At 43.3% G+C, this 21,204-nt stretch overlaps 2 protein-coding genes across 5 annotated transcripts in view; one reads left to right on the top strand and one right to left on the bottom strand.

The window, feature by feature from the left end:
• Window positions 1-539: 539 nt before the first annotated feature.
• Window positions 540-9,723, top strand: p2rx1 (purinergic receptor P2X, ligand-gated ion channel, 1). 3 transcript variants are annotated; one of them, XM_037467145.2, is made up of 13 exons: window positions 540-865; window positions 3,984-4,128; window positions 5,104-5,175; window positions 5,424-5,481; window positions 6,447-6,534; window positions 6,718-6,798; window positions 6,912-7,053; window positions 7,196-7,341; window positions 8,072-8,162; window positions 8,261-8,326; window positions 8,414-8,509; window positions 8,907-8,942; window positions 9,034-9,723. In XM_037467145.2, exons 1-13 carry the CDS (start codon window positions 729-731, stop codon window positions 9,037-9,039), a joined length of 1,164 nt encoding a protein of 387 aa, XP_037323042.2. In that variant the 5' UTR covers window positions 540-728; the 3' UTR covers window positions 9,040-9,723. The 3 variants fall into 3 exon arrangements, with proteins under 3 accessions (XP_037323042.2, XP_037323041.2, XP_037323043.2); XM_037467144.2 differs by having other exon boundaries at window positions 5,424-5,493; XM_037467146.2 differs by lacking the exon at window positions 540-865 and adding an exon at window positions 914-1,124 and having other exon boundaries at window positions 5,424-5,493; window positions 9,034-9,551.
• A 22-nt stretch (window positions 9,724-9,745) lies between these two features.
• The window catches only part of camkk1a (calcium/calmodulin-dependent protein kinase kinase 1, alpha a), a 38,264-nt gene continuing 26,805 nt past the window's right edge, over window positions 9,746-21,204 (bottom strand). Inside the window, exons 10-18 of one of the 2 annotated variants that reach the window (XM_037467142.2) lie at window positions 19,106-19,194; window positions 17,603-17,802; window positions 16,715-16,768; window positions 16,508-16,581; window positions 15,218-15,305; window positions 13,777-13,905; window positions 13,029-13,132; window positions 11,898-11,945; window positions 9,746-11,583 (exon numbers count right to left, since the gene is read on the bottom strand). In XM_037467142.2, the coding sequence (XP_037323039.2) occupies window positions 11,511-11,583; window positions 11,898-11,945; window positions 13,029-13,132; window positions 13,777-13,905; window positions 15,218-15,305; window positions 16,508-16,581; window positions 16,715-16,768; window positions 17,603-17,802; window positions 19,106-19,194 (859 nt within the window). In that variant the 3' untranslated portion in view covers window positions 9,746-11,510. The remainder of the gene's footprint in view (window positions 11,584-11,897; window positions 11,946-13,028; window positions 13,133-13,776; window positions 13,906-15,217; window positions 15,306-16,507; window positions 16,582-16,714; window positions 16,769-17,602; window positions 17,803-19,105; window positions 19,195-21,204) is intronic. The other variant, XM_037467143.2, reaches the window with a different exon arrangement.

Here is a 21,204-nt window from a genome sequence, read left to right as displayed (position 1 = left end):
GAATATGCATTTCCTCCTCTCTAACCAAGATTAGAAATGCAAATCACCATGCAGTATAGGAAAGAGGAGAAGGTGCAACGTGTTGAGAGGGCGGAGAAATTCAAAGTGCTTCTCACACAAAATGATGATAAAACATAAGAGGGCTTAATGTCTGAAGCAAATAAGCTGAAGCATGGAATACACACTGTGTGTTTGTGTCGGGCTTTTGTGACTTGTGTCTCTGCCACAGCATGCAGAGTGTTGGGTGAAACGATAAGGCTCCATTGGCAGCGAGAAGGAGGTCCAGCTCTTGTGTGACAGACGTTGAGTTGTTTTAGTCATGAATCAAGAATTCCACAGCTTTTTTTTTGGAGAAATGTTGTGGTGCTACATTAAACTAAAATAGGCTTCAATGGAAAAAGAAGTCATAGACTGTGATGTGACTGGGGTTACGTACATAATGTGACTGAGGGAAAACAGAGTGACACTTTGCAGAGAGAGAGAGAGAGAGAGAGAGAGAGAGAGAGAGAGAGAGAGGGAGGGAGGGAGGGAGGAAGTCCTACACATGAGGACTTCTCATGAAGCGCGGCAGACGCTACTTATGAGAAGAGGCAGAAAGGACCTTTACCACCAGTGAGGAACTCCAGCAGAGGAGAAAAAGAGTGTTTGGGCCAAAGGGAGAGACCACGAGAGGGAGAGAGAGAGAGAGAGAGACCCTCCTCTCTGCGCAGGCCAGCTGATGAGAGAAGATGAAGAGCCACATCTCCAACGCTCTCTCTGACTTCTTCTTCGAGTATGAGACCCCTCGCCAGGTGCTGGTGAGGAACAGGAGGGTGGGAATTGTGTGCCGTCTGATCCAGGCGGGGGTCCTGGCCTACATTATCGGGTAAGACCCGACACATTCACCCCTCTTTTCCTGCGGAGTTCAGAGGGGCACCGGGGGACACGTTAGTCTGCGTTGGCATGTTCTAAGTGCGTCGTGCGGTGTGTGTGAGGCAAAACTACCTGTCATGGTGACCCCGCAAATTCCGACAACTTGCCTTACTCGGTAGCTTTAAAGGGACAACTTGAAGCAATTTTCCAAACAGCATCACATGCTGTCAACATTCTTGATTGAATCATGAAGACTCTTCACTTGGCTTCAGGTGGGTCCCAGCGGTGGTCCGACACACACTGTAACTCGCCAGGTATACTGTTGACACAGCAAACAGCAACTGCAAACAGGCGTAGAGTAATGACAGATTGAGTGGCGGCAGATGGGACAGTAGCGTGACATCTTGCTGTCTGCTTGTCTCAAGGAAAAAAACAAACAGCGTGCACACCAAATGCTTTTTATCTTACATACTGGATGCATCCAAAATCATGCTCCAACACGCTAGAATGGTTTCCTGGATCCTCATCCTGTCAAAGGCGGATTCAGTTGTTGATGTTGCATTTCTGTTTTAGTTAGTTGGAAATTTCTTTCTAAACGTTTGTGCAAGCCTGCACTTGTGTGAGTGCGAGTGTTTCTTCGCCTCATTGCAGCAGAACCGGAGGAGTGGCCCGTGATGAACAGGCAGAGTCATACATGAGCATTTCCATTTAATGTTCCTTTGCATTCATGCCCAATTCATTTTAGTAACATTAGAGTGGCTTTTACTCTATTGCTTAACATACCTACACTTTACTGGTAGGATTTAGAATGTCAGACTTGTAAGACCGTATTTCTACATTATTTTACTGGTATTCTTACTGAAGCAAAGGATCTGAGTTGCACCTGAGGTGATAATCTATAATTGGAATATTCCAAGTTTGTTCTATTGGGCACAGAACTTTTTTATTTCTGCTACGTGTGGTTTTTTATCTATGTCTCCTGCCCAGGATTTAGAGGAATAACAGCTGGTGTGCACTGGGAAGATAGTGTATGTATATACATGCTCCACCCACACGTGAAGACCTGTTTCATATATTGTGTAAAAAGCAATTACCAGAAACTGCAGAGTCAAATAAAATGACATCAATTGCATCAGTTGCCGCTTGCGTTCAAGAGGAATTGGAGGAAAAATACAGAGCACATTAATGGAATAAAGAAACCCGTGAGCGTGAAATAATGAAGGAATCTCCCAAAAACAGCAGACTAAGTGAGATGTGAATCTGCTGCGACAGAAGCAGAGCAGAGAGGAGGACGAAGAGGCTCCTTGATGTGCGAGCGCCTTTTCTTCCCACCTTAGTGAGTGTTGAATGGACAAAAAAGAAATCCACCCTTTATGCAAACAATAGATGTCCATTTTTGTCAACTTCAAAGTGAAAAGACAAGAATTAATAATTACAGTTCGCCGTGGCTGCTGTTCTCTGTTATTTTAGTCATTGCTTTCAGGATTAAGAAAGACTTCATTCAAATTGATTTATCGAATAGTTTTAAAAAACATGAGATTTACAGATTCACGCTAACAGGAAGTTTAGCTTGAGAACAACGTTTTTGGTAAAAAATATATGCATAAATAATGCAATAAGTGTAACAGCAATTTCAATAGGTTTGTGTATGTTGCAGGTTTAAAATATAAATTTGAAAACAACCGGTGATTCATTGGTTCATGCTGGTGTGTTCAGAGCGACAGGCCCACTTCCTGCTCTGAAGGGATCATATCTCATTTCATGCCCATCACTATCAGGGCAAGTGACAGGTGGGATGACAGCAGAAGAGGGAGCTCCATCATGCACTGGGAGTCCTTTAATACCAAAGGGGACACAACCATTCCCTTTTCTTCTTCAATATCATTGTAATAAATAAATAAACTTTATTGGACCTCAAAGAAAAACTTTCGTTTTTCATGGGAAAGTCCCCCATGAAATACGAATGACTTAAAGAAGACCGTTCCAAAACGTGTCCCTCTCTATCACATTTTGGGTCACCCGAGCCTGCCTGGCATTGAGTTGGGCAGCGGTGGATTGTTATGTGTGTCATGTGTGCATGCACCAATGACGCTTGATCAATGGTCCTAAGTCTCAAACTATGATTCTATTGGTACCGCTCGAGTGTCTTATCCTTCAGAAATGCCCACATACACTCACTGCATGTATAGTGTCGTCACATGCAAATCAAACTTCTGTCTCCACAGGACGGTCAAGGGGACAAAACCATTTAGTTCGATTTCGGAGAAAAGCGTGCTTTAGTTTTCGGGTGATGTGAGTATCGCTTCTCAAGACGTGAGTCTTGTGACTAATGAGACGAACCACAAAATGTGCTTTACTTTTGGTTTCACTTGGACTGTCAAAGTTCTTACTTTCAATGCTGTTGTCATTATAATGCAATACAAACTGGTCTTTTTGAAGCCAGTGGTACTAGTAGTTTTGTTCCCTCTACCTAACAATTTGTTTCGCAACATCAACCATTGCAAGTTTCTCTAACCGGAATACAAGATTACATCTATGATTATATCTACGATGCAAATTCTTCTCACGAGCATCAACGTCTGTTTGTTTCTCATTTTCAAAGGCAGGGCTGCATATATTAACAGCACGAGAGCTTTGCTGAGCTCAAGAAATATAAAATTAAAATTGCTGGCTGCACCTTTAATAACAGAAAATCTTTTTTTTCCTAATTCTTTTTTTTGTTCAAAGATATAGACTGACTCCATTTGCACTGATAACCATGGAAGCAAAATAAAGTTTAACAGTTGCTGATAAAATGATGAGCCACAGCTGTGGTATAATACTTTAAAGGTTTAAAGCATTAAATGTAAAGCAAACCCTGATAAATAATTAATAATGACCTAATGGTTGTAATACTTGAATAGTTTGCTTCAACCCCGTGATGGAGCATTCTTTCAGTGGAGTTAAAGGGTTGAGCTAAATAGTACAACCAATGTGGCATTGCACAACAAAATCCACATTGCACATGTGTCCCCTTGAGGGGAAGTGCTTGCATTTGGGACTGGAGTGCAGAGTGTCCACATCACTGCCTGGGGGTGCAGCCCAGTCCGAGGTCCTGACAGACCTGCCACCACGCTCTGTGTCTCCCACAGGTGGGTGTTCATCTACGAGAAAGGCTACCAGTCCACAGACATAGCAGTGAGCTCTGTCTTCACCAAAATGAAAGGAGTGGGCTACACCACCATCAATGGAGAGGAGAAAGTCTGGGATGAGGTCGACTACGTCTTCCCACCACAGGTGGGTTGGTCCCGAAGGCACGGCTCCCGATTGGCCAAGAAGCTGTTTTGCGCCTGGTACAAGTCGCTAGCCATCGTTGAGGTGATAGTACATGTGGGTCACAGTCAGATGTTGTAAAGTCAATATTCACATTACGTGAATCAGACCGTCAGCGTGAATAAAGATTCAGCTGAGTCAGACACAAGCAACGTCGAAGCGCTTTAAAGAAAGAGTTTGAGGTGGAGTCGCCCTTTAAAAAACATCTGTGTTGGCTCGTTTTTTTCTTACTTTAAATGACTCAATCTGGGATGGTTCACTATCTGGTTTTCTGGTTATCAACTTTCAGTGTTTCACTACTTTCCAAAAGTTGTTGTGTGCATTCTGTGAAGAACCAATCCACCAACCTATTAGAGAGAGACTCTGGTCTCATACTAAATATATAATATATATTGCCGTGGGCCTTGTTAATTTTGCACGTTTGCTGTGCTAAAGATGAAAAGGTCTCTAGGCCTCACACTGATGACTGAACTGATCTCTATTAGTGGTTTAGTTTGAGTGAAACTTAATTAAATAGATCATACATTATGTTCTGAATATGAGTATCAACTTAATGGTCAACAGCATAATTGTGTATTGTGGTAGGGATCATCTTACCATCTTACATCAAGAAAATTCACAGATGTGGAGCAACAGATTGATAACTAAAGATAACATAAAGTGAGCTAATTGCAAGCACATAGCAGAAGCACATTGTATTCAAGATGAAAGAGGAAGCATATAACTTCTATTGGACAACAATTGCATGAAGCTAAAAACACACCATAAAAACTAACTTTTGGGGACACTTGAAAGTGTAGGTGAACTCAGCAGGCTCACCAGCTGTTTACAACCAACTTTCGCATACTAAGCTGCGGAATGTATGTCCTTTTATGGCATAAAGAAAAGAGATTAAAATATTTAACATGTTACCATTCTACTTATTATCCTCCACCTCAGGGAGACTCGTCTTTCGTGGTGATGACAAACTTCATAATAACTGAAGGCCAGAAGATTGGGAAGTGTCCAGAGGTAGGTGCCAATGTTTTCCTCATGGTCTCTCCTTCCCTCTCTGTCTTCAATACTTCCAAAAATAGTCGTACTAAAAAGGAAATGCCCCTCATTCCGAGGACTTTTTTCTTGAGCGATTGTGTAGCTGTCGGATAGCGTCTTTTTTCCAACTAAACGGCCTCGAGGTGACCTAAACAGCACGTAATGCAAAGCCTTGTTGTTTCCATGCGGTGTCCTCCCCACTGACCACAATCTCTTGTGTGAAACAGCTCCCGGGCACGCTGGACTGCAGCTCAGACGCTGACTGCGAAGGAGGGAGATTCAAACGTACGGGACATGGTAAATCCTGACGGCCTGACAGTGTGAGACATCAGCGGTCCTCACTGAAGCGTCTGTCCTTTCAGCTCTCAAATGTAACACTTTTTTAGAGCCGCGTGTTTACGGCACCAAAGATGCACTGAGGGGGAAGGGAAGAGAATCGTGCGAGGTGGTGGAGCAGTGTGTTTGCAGAAAGGGTTGTGGCCTTAAACTAAACTAAAACACAGCGTGTCAGCTAAGGCAAACATTTAGATGGAGTTCGGGCATTGCTCTTGTCTTGCACCAAGATAAAAAAAAAGAGAGATTAAAATTAACAACCCCAGTCTTGTCTTGAGATCCAACGGTTTGTAGAGTGTTGAAGTAAAAACCCGCCTTAAGCAAGTAGACAGATGCATGCACTGTGTATACATGTGCAGATGTCACAATAACCCTTGTGCAAAACCATAAGCACACGGAGACGTTAAATACAAATAACCATTCAGACGAGCGCTTCCTTAATAGATCCAAGCGGAGCGGGGGGAATTCAAAGGGCAGCTTCATTCATTTATTCTCCTCCATCTGTCTCTGGGTTAACTTTGGAGCCTTCGAGCCCTTTGGGGCCAACATGGACTCCAATGAGACTAATGTTAGCCAGAGCTTTAGATCTGTTTGTTTCAGACCAATCAAATTCACCTCCACGGGCCAGTATCTCTGTCTCTTTGCTCGCGGACAAGTAAACAGAAGGCTGGGCTCCAGTGGATGGTCAGAGATTGGACCAGCACGTGATGAGAGAGACACAAGGCTAACTGCGTGGAGGGAAATTCTTTCGTTAGGATCGGGATGAGGGATAAGATAAAGGTTCGCTTTCTGGTGATGGTAATTTAAGATAAGGGGGATAAAAGTAAACGCTAGAGCCCTGCAGTCCTTCTTTTTGCTACTGCTTGACGTTTTGTGTCTAGTGCTGGCGATGAACTCTAGTGTGTCTGTATTTCAAGGACACATGACAGGAGTCTGTGTGAAAGCCAACAAGACCTGCGAGGTGTTGGCTTGGTGCCCCGTTGAGGACGACCGCAACATACCAGAGTACGTGGACACACTGAATGAATCAAAATGCAACGCCCTCCAAAACATGTGATGAGTCATTGGATTTGTGATGATGTGGTGCTGTCCACTCTCTGGATCTCTGTACAGGGGAAATAGCATTGGTAATAGATTTCTGGATTCCACATGCTGGATTTGATCCCTCTTCTCTTTATTCTCATCTAGTCCTGCTTTGTTGATGTCTGCAGAGAACTACACACTGTTCATCAAAAACTCTGTAACTTTCCCCATATTTGACATCTCGAGGTGATTACTTCATTCATTTTGAATTACATTTCGATGATACGGATGGTACAAATGTTTCCATAGATAGTTAGCGCTATAACCATGTCATATGTGCTGACCAACTGTGCTCTTAGGAGTAACCTGGTGGAAGGCTTGGATTCTGAATACATAAGCAAATGCCTTCACGATCCAAAGGATGCTCCATTGTGTCCCATATTCAGACTGGGAGACATAGTTAAACTGTCTGGCTTCAACTTCGAAACAATAGCCAAAGTGGTGAGTCAGCTGATCTTTACTCAACACTGACTGGTATTGTTCAGATTTCAAGTCACAGCCGCACATGTGTTGTCATTGATGTTTTCCTCCCCATGTTATCATGGAGCCCTGTATGGTGTGTGACGTGCTTGTGTCCCGGCAGGGAGGGGCCATTGGCATTGTGATTGACTGGACGTGTAACCTGGACGTGGATGTAAAACACTGTAGACCAACGTACAGCTTTCACGGCCTGTACGGAAACGCCGCCGAGACCGACAAAGCCAGAGCATCAGTTGGCTACAATTTCAGGTGTGCAGACGTGTTTTTTCACTGCAGAAATACTTCTTATGTCATATGGATATTTCTTACTGTTGGATAAGAAGACGCATACGACTCTGAGTGTTAAAGCAGGACCAAGTAATCGGTAAGCTTAGCTTTGCATAAAGATGGAAACGGGGGGGGGCAGCTTGTCTGGTTTTATGGAGTGCACACATCACTCTATAAAACTATGAAACGTTACTCTTCACTTTTTGAGTGTATTAAACATATAATATAAAACGTTTTCATTTGTGTGGGTGGACTCCGTTACCTTTTGTTTGTTTCCAGTCTCAAAGCAAAGCTAATGTTTGCCGGCCTGTAGTTTCATTACGATCAGAACAGACTTGAAAGCGTCTCTTCATCTCTGTGCGCTGGAAACTGACTGAGTGCATTTCCCAAAATGTTGACCAACCTTTTTAATAGCAGGTTAATATACTCGTTGCCTTTAGCCATTTCCTGCTGCAGTCTGTTCAACTGTTTGATAAAAAAAAACAGCTAAATACAGCTGATGAAAAGTCTATCATGTTGATGTACCTTCAATATATCCAATAATTTCTCGATTCTGGACTGGACTGAACGAGAGTCAGGTAAATTCAAGTGAATTGTATTTCTTTAACCAAACCAAAAATAACCAACTTGCCTTAAGGGGGTTGGGATACAGAGAGATCTGAGATGTGTGGGAAATATAATATTTACTCAACCTCTCCTTGGCTCCGTGTAGGTATGCAAAACATTATTTAGAGGACAAAGTCCAGAAGAGAACCCTTCTCAAAGTGTTTGGCATCAGGCTCGACATCATCGTGAAGTCACTGGTGAGCTGCACATTTGAACACGTTCACATGTTTGAATTTACGATTTGAGAAATACTCAAAAAGGCAATGCTGAGTCCTCTGAAACGCGTCCTTCACAGGCCAGAAAGTTTGACATCATCCCAACGCTGACCGCGATAGGCTCCGGAGTGGGCATCTTTGGAGTGGTACGTGCGGGCCGGACTACCAGCCGTAGTGGATTTATTATCTGTGCCATACTTTGTTTTTAAACTGGGACAAATCTGCTGTTCCAGGCGACCGTGGTATGCGACCTGGTGCTGCTCTATTTACTTCCAAAAAGAGCTTATTACAAGAACATGAAATTCAAATCCACCGACTCTCATAAACAGGTAAGCTTCATGACCAATACATTATGTCATGATCGTTTAACTTCAGTCTGAACACAAGAAGGCAGCAGAGAGGCCTTTCAAGTGAACAGCCACGGTGCAATTCGTATTACAACATGCTTTTGACGCATTTCTTTTGTTGTGAAGGAATGTTACACAAGTCAGCGCTAGAAAACCTCCCAGCAGCCCCCTCTCACGGTTTATACCCACAACAGTCAGCAGCAAGGCTCCTATGTACTCTGATGGCACATGAAATCTTCTCTCATCCCTCCATTATTTCACATCATTACAGCAATAAGCTTTATTTGCAAGTAGATTCCATGTATGCCATGGCGGGATGTTGAGGAGAATCCTTCTTTTAGTTACAAACAAGGGCTTTAATGGCTTTTTCACCCCACAGGACCCGGACTCAGAGGCATGTAGCACAGTAACAGAGGTATAAAGTAATACTCGTACACAATATCACAATAATGCAAGTTTGCTTTCGGTTCAAGTGATAGCCGACGTTGCATTTGTTTGTCTTTTAGAAGTGACCTGTGAGAAAACCTTTGAGGTTGGTCCTTTGAAGGCGTAATGGCAAGGGACGCCACAAGATCCGGATTCCAATCCACACTAAATGGACTCTGGATTGGAGACATAGTCAAAGACATTTCTTGGTGTACTCCATTTTTTCGGCATCTTCTACCAACATCCCCCGCTCCAAAGAGTGAGCCTGAGTGACTGACTGAGTTTTAGCATGGCTCGTCTGTATATGTGTACCTCTTTTTAAATGTTTTGAGTGTAGCTTGGTGAGACTTTGTTTCTTTGGGTGTAACCCCCCCGCCTCCACCCTTATCTGTACAGGTTGAAAGAAAACTTTGATGTGATTGTGCATCCAGGATTGATTCACAACTCATCAATTAGCTCGGTATCCGCCTTCTGTCCAAACACGATTCACCATGACGTCACTGACAGAGTGACTCATCTCCTGTGTGCACATTGTGATCTGCAGTTCAATAAAAGATGCGCAGTGACATGAGTTTTTTTGTTGGTCCCTGCAGTAGTGAAACAGGAATGAATACATGCAGCATGTTAAGTTAATTCAGATGTTCTTTTTTTTTATTGCATTTGATCTTCTCCAGGTGTACAAAAAGCATGCAAAAAAATAACTTCATAATGTATAAATTTACACAGTAACATCTGCATTCCATAGAGACATGCCACGCAAGCAACACAAGGACATTGAGAAATGCAACACACACACACACACACACACACACACACACACACACACACACACACACACACACACACACACACACACACACACACACACACACACACACACACACTATTGTTCCTGTCACTTGTGCAACTACCTCATTATTTTTTTTTTTCTCTTTCTTTGTTGCCACACACAACAACACTAAGCAAGGTCTCTCTCAAGGATCCACAATTTAATTGAATGTGTATTTTATTTCTGGACAGATACCAAAAGGTGGCAGTAATGCAAAGGCCATTCAAACACTCACAATTGTGAAATTGTGAAATGACTGAATTCTTTTTAAATTTAGTTTAGCCCCATTTTAGAGGTGCTTTTGCAGCTTTCCAAATGGCCAATTGATAATATAATTCTTTACCAAATTTAATATAACTCGGTTTAAAAGCTTTGGATAACTAACAATTCTGTCGTCACACAGATACTGTCTGTACATCTGGTCACTGCAGTGGAAGCAGCGTGTTGTCCCAGAAAGGAGAAAGTTACTGCAAAAATAAAAAATATAATGGAGTTTAGAAAAAAGAAATCTCCAAAAAACAAAAAGTACCAATGCTTCCAAATGCAGAACAATAGCACAAGAGACTGAGAACAGACAGATACAGTTAACATGGTCTTTACAGGTGAGCCACACGGAAACTACAACGTTAGAAAGTAATAGTAGTTTGTAATGTATATATATCAAGAATAACTTAAAATTGTATGTAGAAGTGGAAAAGTGCAAATATTGAATAACTTAAATGTTTATCTAGAAGTGGAAAAGTGCAAATATCTAACAGTGTTTCCGTTGTTTTTCAACACTGTCAACTTGAAAACAGAGGAATGCCGGATATACACCGAGATGACAGCACGCCTGCACTCTGACACGGACCAACGTCAGACAAACATTAACATTAGTACGCTCTCACAAGAAGGGCGAACCGGTTAAGCTGGGATGCACCATTTCATAGTTTTTGGAGTTTAAACTGCCCTCGGTGGCAATTACTTCACATGGAATCGAACCGTAGAGTGAGATTGAAAGAGGAAGAGACACATTAGGGAGCGCAAACCAGCAGGGAATCGAGAGTGCGAAAACAACTTAGCACACAGAAACAGTTGCACATTACGCAGCGACCGGAGCCTTTTTAAATGAGCCACACAACAGCTGACTTCCTTTGTCCTTCCGGTCAGAGGAGTTCACCCAGTCGGCCGTGAGGACTGCGAAGGCGGGCACGGGACAGAGTACAGCTCCAATGTAAAAGCTACCGATGGCAAAGAGACAGTGAGACGATAACGTTAACGACACCTCGAGACATCTATGTGCAATATCAACAGAAAAAAAAGCCCTGTCGTTTACGGAACAGACAATATAGTTTCATCAACATGCTGCGCTTTGGGATCGGCCTCTCTCGTGTTCAGGCTCCGACTGGGCCAGCTGGCACTAAGCAGCCAGAAGATGAGGCCCGACTATTCATTCATGCAGAAACGTCAAAAGAACTAAGTATCTGAGCTCCAAAGCGTTCCGCCCACATTGCAGTGTAATGATCGCTGCAGAGTTCCAGTCCCATCAGTAAGGGGTGGAGCCGTTAATACTGCGGATCCAAGTCAGCGGCCAAGTCGGGGGGGGAGAAAGATGGGGAGAGGGCAGGGACGATGGAGGCTGCCGAGCCAGAGCTGGAGCGTAAACAAAAGCCATAAAGCGGTTCCGTGTCATTGATTTGAGAGAAAAAAGGTAGATGGGGGGGGGCAAACAGAGCTTTGTGGAATGACTCATGAGGTGGGCTCGTCTTCGTGCAGATCCTCCAGCTCTCCGTCTCTGGGGCAGTCTCCCGTGCTGCTCTTTCTGCAACAAGAACGAGACAGAAGTCAAAAAGAGCCCACCCAGAGATCCAAACAACTAGAGACTGTGCTTCGTCTCTCCAAAAGCAACAAAACCTGGGAAGCGTTTTGGTCACATGATGAGTGTTTCAAGACAGCTTAAAATGACAGCAGCGGGGAGATGAGGCAGCTGGGGAGGGCTAGGCTGCTCCATCACTTGTCATGACGGGAATGAGTGAGAGCAAGGGAGTCTAAGATGATCATGTTGATGATGATGCTGCTGCTGGCTGGTAGATGTTGGACAGACAGCGTATCGGACCATGCTGCACAAAGTGTTACCTGAGAGAGGGGTGCAGTTTTAAAGAGGGCCGGAAGGGCCAAGAGTCCCTGCAGCAAAGTGGGAGAAAAGATGGGTGGAAGAAGAAGAAGAAAAAAAAAAAAAAGGGTCACAGGTGAGAGGGCAAAGGTCACCTCAGTGTGGGCAGGGGGGGGTTAAATGCCACATACTTCACCTCCTCATCCTGTAAATGCTTCTTGTATCTGGCTTTGATATTTGTGGAAAAAATGACCATTAAATGAATCAACCAATAGTTTATACTAATATCAACCAAATATTTTACTAAAATAAGCGGGGTGAAAAAAATAATCAATCAACCCTTTTCCAGGTCATAAAGATGGTGGTGGTTAAAAGGGATGATATAATGCTATGTGAGCCCTATGGTAGTTCCGGATAGTCCTCCTATTAAATCTGTATAATTCACTGTGACAAAGATCAACAAACACTAACTGTGAGCTAATGTTTTCAGATGAGGTTAAAATAGAAGATTAAAGCCTTGTTTTTCTCCCGCAGTCCCCAGCAGGGGGCAGTGTCGTCTCAAACTCCCTTCACGTCCTCTGGAAACACCTTCACCTCAGATGGCAGCTCCCCCGACTGTCCACGATCTAATGGGGTAAACCTCGGCCTGGAAGCAGGAGATATATCCTCCAACAAAGGGAGATTCAGCACGACCGTTCTCACGACAATCTGCCGACCCCATAAAGATCACTCTGCTACAGATGCTTCAGCTTGGCCCCATGGCCGCGCCGCTCATGTCGGGATTGCAGTAGCGGTTCACGCGATTGCCCATTTTCCACCCAGTGATGATCTCAATTCTTGTTCTCACTCTGAAACCCTCTACTCTTGAAAGCTGCAAGCAACACACAAAAGAAACACTTATAAAAGCTGGAAGCTCCGCCGCGTACAACGGGAAAAAAAAAAATGAAGTATGGTGCTATGGCAACGCAAAGCTGCTGGGCTCAAAGAGTTAACCCGATACAGCGGACAAGAGGAGACAGGTGTGAAATACCGGTCTGTGTCAGAGTCTCCAGTAATCTCTGCAATAAGGAAGAGCCTGGTGTTGTTGAGGTTTCATCCGTCTTCACGGAAGAGATGTCCAGTTATTAAGAACCAGAGGCCACGCATGTGCTTACATGAGCAGGCTGCCGGGCGCAGACATGGACCTCTCTTCTCTCCTGCTGGGACACTCAAAGGGGTTGCTGAAGGATCGCTTCCTCAGCATGGCTCTCACCAAGATCTGAAACACAGGCACAGGACGGCTCCTAAGACGTACGAAAGCTCTCCCCACAGGAAAGTACAAGTATTCATTGAGAGACCCGCACACAGGGGGTTAACTTCATAAAATACCCTATAGGAGGCATTATTCTGGTTCTGAGAATGTGCCAACCTCTTCAGCGACTTGGAAAGTCAAGCAACAGGATGCTATAAAGCCAAGGAAGGATGGTGTCAATACATTTCAAATGTGCCCCTTAATAGTCACCGCTAGGCCGTGAATGTGAGCTTGTTTCCAAAGAGAACATTTATGGATCCAGCCGATCGTAAATTTGTTTATTTAATATTGGTATTCAGGTTAGAATCAATGGTTTTTAACCTCACTCTTCTGAAAAATGGATTTAAAAGGCATTCAAATATTACAAAAACTACAGGAATAAGCACCATTACAGGAACACGCACCATTCAAACAGGGGCATCAACTGTTTTTATTTTGTGAACAAGCCTGCCTTGTACAGCAAGTAAATCGCTGTGCTTTGTCACCATCATGGTTAACGGAGGACTGCAGCTGGTAGGGAGCAGCCTCTCTTCACCTCTCTTGGAAATGAATGAGCATCAACTTGACACAAAGGCACACCCCGCCAAGGGAGGACGCTCAGGGCTCCTTACCACGGCCGAGAGGCTGGGAACAAACTTGACTGAGTTCTGGATGTCCTCCTCAGTCACCTCCACCGCGGAGCAGTGCTCCTCCTCCAGGGGCAAGGGGTCTGTGCCTAGCTGGGTCACCCACGGGTCCAGCTAAAAAAACACACACACAATGTACTGTATCTATAATCCACAGAAGTTTGTAACATCTTTACGGGAATTCTGCCTCTCAAGTTCAAGCATTGTTTAAAATATTCTAATGGGTGACTGCAGCCGTGGACAACATGCATATTTTACACTATCATTGGTTTATACATGAACATTCTCTGCCAACTAGAAATATGCTTTGATTTACCGTTTACTGTTGCGCTACTAAACCAAACTGCAAAAACGTACTGACCAAACCATCGTAGTCTAGATTTGTCAAACGTATTATTATTTCTGCAAGCATTCATTCATTCATTACAACATTGAAAACACCAGTCCGATTAAAGATGAGGGAAGCACTCGATAGCTCACTGGTGGGCCTTCACTGGCAGAATCAATACTTCATTGTTTTTGGCCTTTTGCTGGGTTGACAATATGAAACACGTTTGCCTTCAAATTGCAACATTCATAGCGATGCTTTAGAGTCATCATTAGGGCATCCAGAAAGTCCAAGAGGGTTAAAACAAGAAAGCTAGTATTGAAACTAAAAACCCAATTATCCAATAATCAGTAGTCCTCGAGTATCAGAGTTCACTTTCCATTATGCCACATTTGAAAGCTCCCACAATCAAGAAACATCAGAGTAGATCTTTCATCATTCAAATCAGTGAGCAACAATTGGAAATGTAAAAATGTATTAAGACAGTATGCTCATAATAATGAGTCACTTTCATAAAGCAACTGGCCAAAAAAGTGAATTATGTAACACGCTGTGTAGTTTTTACGTAAATATATACACCGTCTAGTGCAGGAAATGGACATGTTTAGCTTTACATTAAATTAAAATCGTACCAATTAAGTGTTACCTGAAAGCTTTTCTATATACATGATTTATTTGGTTTATTATTCTGATGCCATAAGTAATAAGGGGCATTTTGCAGAGTAAGCAATGTGTGCCTGCGCGTGCACAACGTTGCGCATGATGCCTAATTATCTGCCGTTCCATAAACACAAAGAGTCCCCGGTGAGAACATGACTCACTGACGCACGTTTGCATCGTGTCCTGGGAACACCGTGGCGAGTGGGGATCTGTCATGACTGGTCGTGGACCTCCCCCCTGTATTGGTGACTCGGCGTTAACCCAGTCCTCCACAGAGAGGAAAGGCTTTAACCAGGCCAAATGAACCCCTTGTGCACCACAGAGAGGCCTTTTGGGTCCATCACAGGAAATTGGGTCCGGGAATAAACAATGACGTCCTCGCTATAATTGTGCTCACGGTAGCTTCCCGTTAACCTGGACAATCTTCTGCGTAGTTACCTTGATCTCAGGGATGGTGATCCTAGTGTCTGGGTTCTTGTCCAGCATCCGCAAGATCAGGCCCCGCATCTCTTCACTGATCTTTGGGCTGCCCGAAGCACAGAACAAGGATTTAAGAATGTAGTTGTTGATGGAGAAAAGTTAGCAACAGAACAAAGGGATAATCAGCTAAAATAGTTAACTAATAACAAATGGATTTAGATTTGAAGTAATCGCTAAAACCAATGGATAAACTTTTGAAATAATTAGATAAAACAGTTGAAAAGGTAATTGGAAAAAATAAATGGAAATAAGCTAAAAGTGAAGAACACTGATTATTTAACTGAAATTACCTAAAAGTACCAAGTGTAATACGAGTCAGTGCTCAACTATAACTTAATCAGCATTACTGACTCTGCTAAAATAACATTAGGATGCATGATAGGAATAAAGGTCATCAGTAAAATAGGTTTATGTGAGCTCAGCCTGACCACAATGCACTGCGCCTACAGTATAAAGACCCTCAGTACTGGCAACTGGATGGTGTGGCCATGAAAAATAATTCAGCTGGAGAGTCTCACACTGATAAGAGATAAGTCCTGACTGTAGAGATACAAGTTGATTCACACATAACGACATAAGCTGTTGTGACCTTTTTTCCCTTGAAAATAAACTGAGAAAGGCATATTTGATTCAGAGCCTTTATTCTTATTTATTGATTGTCTGTGAAAAACCTTCCACAACAATTTGGTGTCAGACGTGGGATCGTGTGAAGTTCCGTCGGGACTCTATGAATATGAGGTGATGCGATCCTCGTTGGGATGGGTTTGTTCATTAAGCGCCCCCCCCCAAGAAGCGCACCCAAAAAATTGCCTCCCCGTTGACCTTTTAGGCCAGGGGTGTCAAACTCATTTCAGGTTCGGGCCGGCTCTAATAGTAAATAGATTTGATCGTGCGGGCCAAAGATAATTCATTCACGGGCCGGATGTGGCCCGCGGGCCATGCGTTTGACACATGTGTTTTAGGCTAAGAGAAGATACTGGTGGGAACCCACATTTGCCTTTGCAATGCCTTGTTCGATCATTAAAAAGGGGACGTTTACCGTGTCCCATAATGTCTGCTACGCCACGTTTTTGCACATTTGGAACGGAGGGAAAACAGAAAAATGGTTTTGGAACGGAGATCCAGTTGAGAAGACAACAAACAAGAGAAGGCCAAGATTACTGCTGTGGACATGAGGTGGCTGAGACTACCCCCGCTGTCTCTTTTAATAAAGTGAAGGAGCGACAAGGACGCAGGGGATGGACTTACATTTCTGGGAAATCCACAAGCCCGGTCCTTATCTTGTTGTGCAAAGCCAATATGTACTCGTCAATAAATGGGCACTGCAGGGGGAGAAGAGGAAGGATGAGTGAAAAAGTGGGAGAGAAAATATAGATCCCAAAAGACAACCAAGACAAATAACAGCACTAATCAGCAGCCAGAATTACTTTATTAATTAATGAATAAAAGACTTGCCTTCCCAAAGACGAAACAGTAGAGAGTGACCCCCATGGCCCACACGTCCAGCGCCTTTAAGAAACGGCCCACAGTGGCATTGAGTGCAACATTATGACAAACGGAACGAAAAACACACCTATAGCAATCAAAAGGTCGTATTGCAAACAAACAAGTCAACCTAAATCAATGCCAATTGCTTAAAGTGATTTATAGGAAATATTAAGCTCGTGAGCGGGAGACAGAGCAAGAGACAGAAAGACAAATAGCTCTCCTAGGAATCCATTTCTGTTCCTTGAAAGATATGAAACTATAAAGCTAGCTCTCCGAGCGCCTGTTATCTATCACACAGCCACAGACATTTGTTATCAGGCCAGCTGCTGTGGGACTGGTATGTTGTCATGACCTGATGGACTGCTGGGACTGACTAACTCTGTTCAAGTGACACATTGGTGTCCAGATATTCAATATTTCACTGCGGATTTCAAGCAAAAATCTTGCTAATGGACAAAAAGCTCTCTGGAGCGTGACATGTAAAACTCAAAATCAGGAGAAATGAGACTCGTAAGAAGAGAGCGCTGCACAGATTTGTAAAGGCACTTACATTGGAAATCAATGCCAGCGCTGTGGAGGAGTGGCAGGTTTACTTAACAGACCTGATCATCGCTTCACTTTAACAGTGGAAACTCGACTCTAGTAATTGCTTGGTGCTCAGTGGTTTCACTGGTTTCCTTGTTATTAGTAAGCGCTGCCACACTGACAACTTGCTCCATGGATTAGCCGGACACAAAATGTCTGAAAGCTCAGTTGGGTTTTAATGCTTCTCTTTTTCCAATCAGGGCGACACCACCAGCCGCCGCTGCAATCCCACGTTTTCAGACCCAGTCTCACCGAACCAGTCTCACTCACTTTCCCGCTGAAGCTCTTGCGCGCGTCTGACAGGGTCTCCGGTGCCATAAATGCAGGGGTCCCAGCAGTGCTCGACAGCATAGCGTCGTTGCCCTCAAACTGGTTGCTAACCCCAAAGTCGGCTATCTTCACATGGCCATCGTCCCCCAGTAGCAGGTTGGAAGGCTTGATGTCCCGGTGGACAATCTTCTGGTAGTGCACTGGAGGTGGGAGGAAGTAAACAGTCATGAAAATGGCATTTAGAAAAAAATGTACAGCCATGTAAGTGACTCCCATTTCATAGTGACGAGAGAATGATGAGGAAGCTGGATTGCAGTCACTTAAGCATGACGTTTCTGACCTACAAGAACCATAATCATTATAATCTGTTGCATTGAACAAAGGAATGACGTGAATATCGTGAACCGAGCTCATCTAAAATGTTAAGGCTTCGAGATGCACTTAACAGCTATCTGGAGCCAAGCCCTGCGCACTTCACTGACTGGATAAGTACCGGCCTACTTGTCTAAGGAGTTCTTATTAAAACAAACCACTTGACTTGTTAAAAGCAGATAATGGAGAGGCGTTAGCGGCACCAATTAAAAACAACGCCAATGACATACAGTCTGCCAAATTATAAAGGGTTTAAGCTAGTTTCACTTTTAGAAGGCTTGATGCACTCATTAGAGACATTGCCTACTTTAGGGATATATTATAAAGCATTTAAATGTTTTATATTAATTAATAGAGTAAAAAAATAGCATACATGAGACAATTCATATAAAATTTGAGTTTAAATGATTTCTTTTAAAGAATTATTTTTATTTATTTATGGGTTGCAGGTCCATTCGTACTGTATAACGTTACTTCGATAGACTCCAAACCTCAAATTGTGTTTTTCAAGAGGGTGGGCCAAAAAAAGAGGTTAAATAGTTTAGCCTGAGCCTTGATTTAGAGCCAAGACTCATGAATTATAAGCACTGAAAAACAGCTGGTTTCAAAAGTCGCCTCCAAGTTAAAAAATAGCCTGATTCCAATTATCTGTGGCCTTGTTTTCAAGAAGGACCTCGCGGCTTTGAGGGTTGCCGCATTGATCCTTCGTCATCAGGCCCATGGTCAGGTGAAATGGGGGCACGGCTCTCACTGAGCAGAGGCTCAATACTGATGAGGTGGGCGGCAGATATCTGCAGCCGTCCCCCGGGCCATGAAAACAGGGTCAAAAGCATTTTTGTTCTATCACATCAGAATGTGACTATGCCATTTCTCTATTTTAAAGTAGTGAGGGGGTCATTCTTTTGGAGAAACAGTGTCCTAAATGTTGCTGCTTTTATACTTTGGCTATTCCATTTCTAACGATATTTTCATTATGATACTCAAATGATTTACTGAGCACTACGAAGACCCCCCCCCAAAAAATGCAAGAACAAGAGGGGTTTAATAGCTAAAGGTGCTGCTAAATGTGGAGGTCCGCTAAATGCTTCACAGATGTGGTTAAAAGCACCAAAGACTGCATGAGATACTTACAGTACTCCATGCCAAGGATGATGTCTCTGAAGTATAACCTCGCCTGCTCTTCTGTGAAAGGACTGTCTGAGGGTACTTCCATCACTGGGCTACACATCCACACAGCGGGAAGAACAACCACAGACAGCCATGCAAACAAATCAGTTATGGCTCCCTTCATTTGCATCGGAATTTAAATTCCAAATTTAAAGACATTAAAATACAGATATGCATCTGATACATGCTGATAAAACATCACTGATGCTGTTGTCTCCATATATGGACCTCAAACACAAAGATAATGTATTATACGTTGAACTGACAAGACACTGTTTTACAGTTAAAGCTTCCTTAACCACCATCGGAATTAATATTCTGTGATGTTGCACAGCAGTTCCCTGGTTTAATTGTTATTAAAAAGGAATTACGTTTGACCAATCCCTAGATATAGTGATCAACAAAGGGATCAACCAAGCGGAGTTAATGCTGTTAAAACAGCATATAGTGAAAGGCCTGGGTCTGTTCCACTGCCGTTTGCAGTTTTAAAGAGGTGAAATATCCAGCAATACATTGTGGTACCAAGAGGAGCTGATCTTTGCATTCTAACAGTTTGTGTAATCCTACATCACACACACACACACGATTATTAGGAACACCATACTAATACTGTGTTTGACCCCCTTTCGCCTTCAGAACTGCCTTAATTCTACGTGGCATTGATTCAACAAGGTGCTGAAAGCATTCTTCAGAAATGTTGGCCCATATTGATAGGACAGCATCTTGCAGTTGATGGAGATTTGTGGGACGCACCTCCAGGGCACCAAGCTCCCGTTCCACCACATCCCAAAGATGCTCTATTGGGTTGAGATCTGGTGACTGTGGGGCCAGTTTAGTACAGTGAACTCATCGTCATGTTCAAGGAACCAATTTGAAATGATTGGAGCTTTGTGACATGGTGCATTATCCTGCTGGAAGTAGCCATCAAAGGATGGTACATGGTGGCCATAAAGGGATGGACATGGTCAGAATCACGGCTCAGGTAGACCGTGGCATTTAAACGATTGTCACTAAAGGGGCCTAAAGTGTGCCAAGAAAACATCACCCACACCATTACACCAGCAGCCTGCACAGTGGTATCAAGGCATGATGGATCCATGATCTCATTCTGTTTACACCAAATTCTGACTCTAGCATCTGAATGTCAACAGAAATCCAGACTCATCAGACCAGGCAACATTTTTCCAGTCTTCAACTGTCCAATTTTGGTGAGCTCTTGCAAATTGTAGCCTCTTTTTCCTATTTGTAGTGGAGATGAGTGGTACCCGGTGGGGTCTTCTGCTGTTGTAGCCCATCCGCCTCAAGGTTTTGCTTGTTGTGGCTTCACAAATGCTTTGCTGCACACCTCGGTTGTAACGAGTGGTTATTTCAGTCAAAGTTGCTCTTCTATCAGCTAGGATCAGTCGGCCCATTCTCCTCGGACCTCTAGCATCAACAAGGCATTTTCGCCCACAGGCCTGCCGCATACTGGATGTTTCTCCCATTTCACACCATTCTTTGTAAACCCTAGAAACGGTTGTACGTGAAAATCCCAGTAACTGAGCAGATTGTGAAATACTCAGACCGGCCCGTCTGGCACCAACAACCATGCCACGCTTAAAATGGCTTAAATCACCTTTCTTTCCCATTGTGACATTCAGTTTGGAGTTCAGGAGATTGTCTTGACCAGGACCACACCCCTAAATGCATTGAAGCAACTGCCATGTGTTTGGTTGATTAGATAATTGCATTACTGAGAAATTGAACAGGTGTTCCTAATAATCCTTTAGGGGAGTGTATTTATATAATTGCAATTTCAAAAATAATATATAATTATACTTCAGAATCACTCAGTTGATTTATGAGTTTAGTTTCAACTGCTTGAGAAATGAAAACACTTGCCTATAAGACTTTCCCAGATGGTGAGGAAACACCTTTAAAATTGCTGGTTTTATACAACCAATGGTCCAAAACGTATTATTAATTGAATAGTACAAAAACGTACATAATAATAATGTGTGGTATGTTACCACCTACCTCTAGCCACCTCTAATTGCTTAGAACAACAAAACGTATTTTGGTGT

This window comes from Pungitius pungitius, chromosome 16 (genome assembly GCF_949316345.1).
Source record: "Pungitius pungitius chromosome 16, fPunPun2.1, whole genome shotgun sequence".
Classification (NCBI taxonomy): domain Eukaryota; kingdom Metazoa; phylum Chordata; class Actinopteri; order Perciformes; family Gasterosteidae; genus Pungitius; species Pungitius pungitius.
This window is presented reverse-complemented; position numbering and strand designations above follow the sequence as displayed.

Coding starts and splice junctions, on each gene's coding strand:
- p2rx1 (XM_037467144.2), top strand. CDS start 729: ATGAAGAGCCACATCTCCAACGCTCTCTCTGACTTCTTCTTCGAGTAT. Junction 5,494..6,446: donor ATTCAAACGTACGGGACATG/GTAAATCCTGAC, acceptor CTGTATTTCAAG/GACACATGACAGGAGTCTGT. Junction 6,799..6,911: donor CCCATATTTGACATCTCGAG/GTGATTACTTCA, acceptor CTGTGCTCTTAG/GAGTAACCTGGTGGAAGGCT.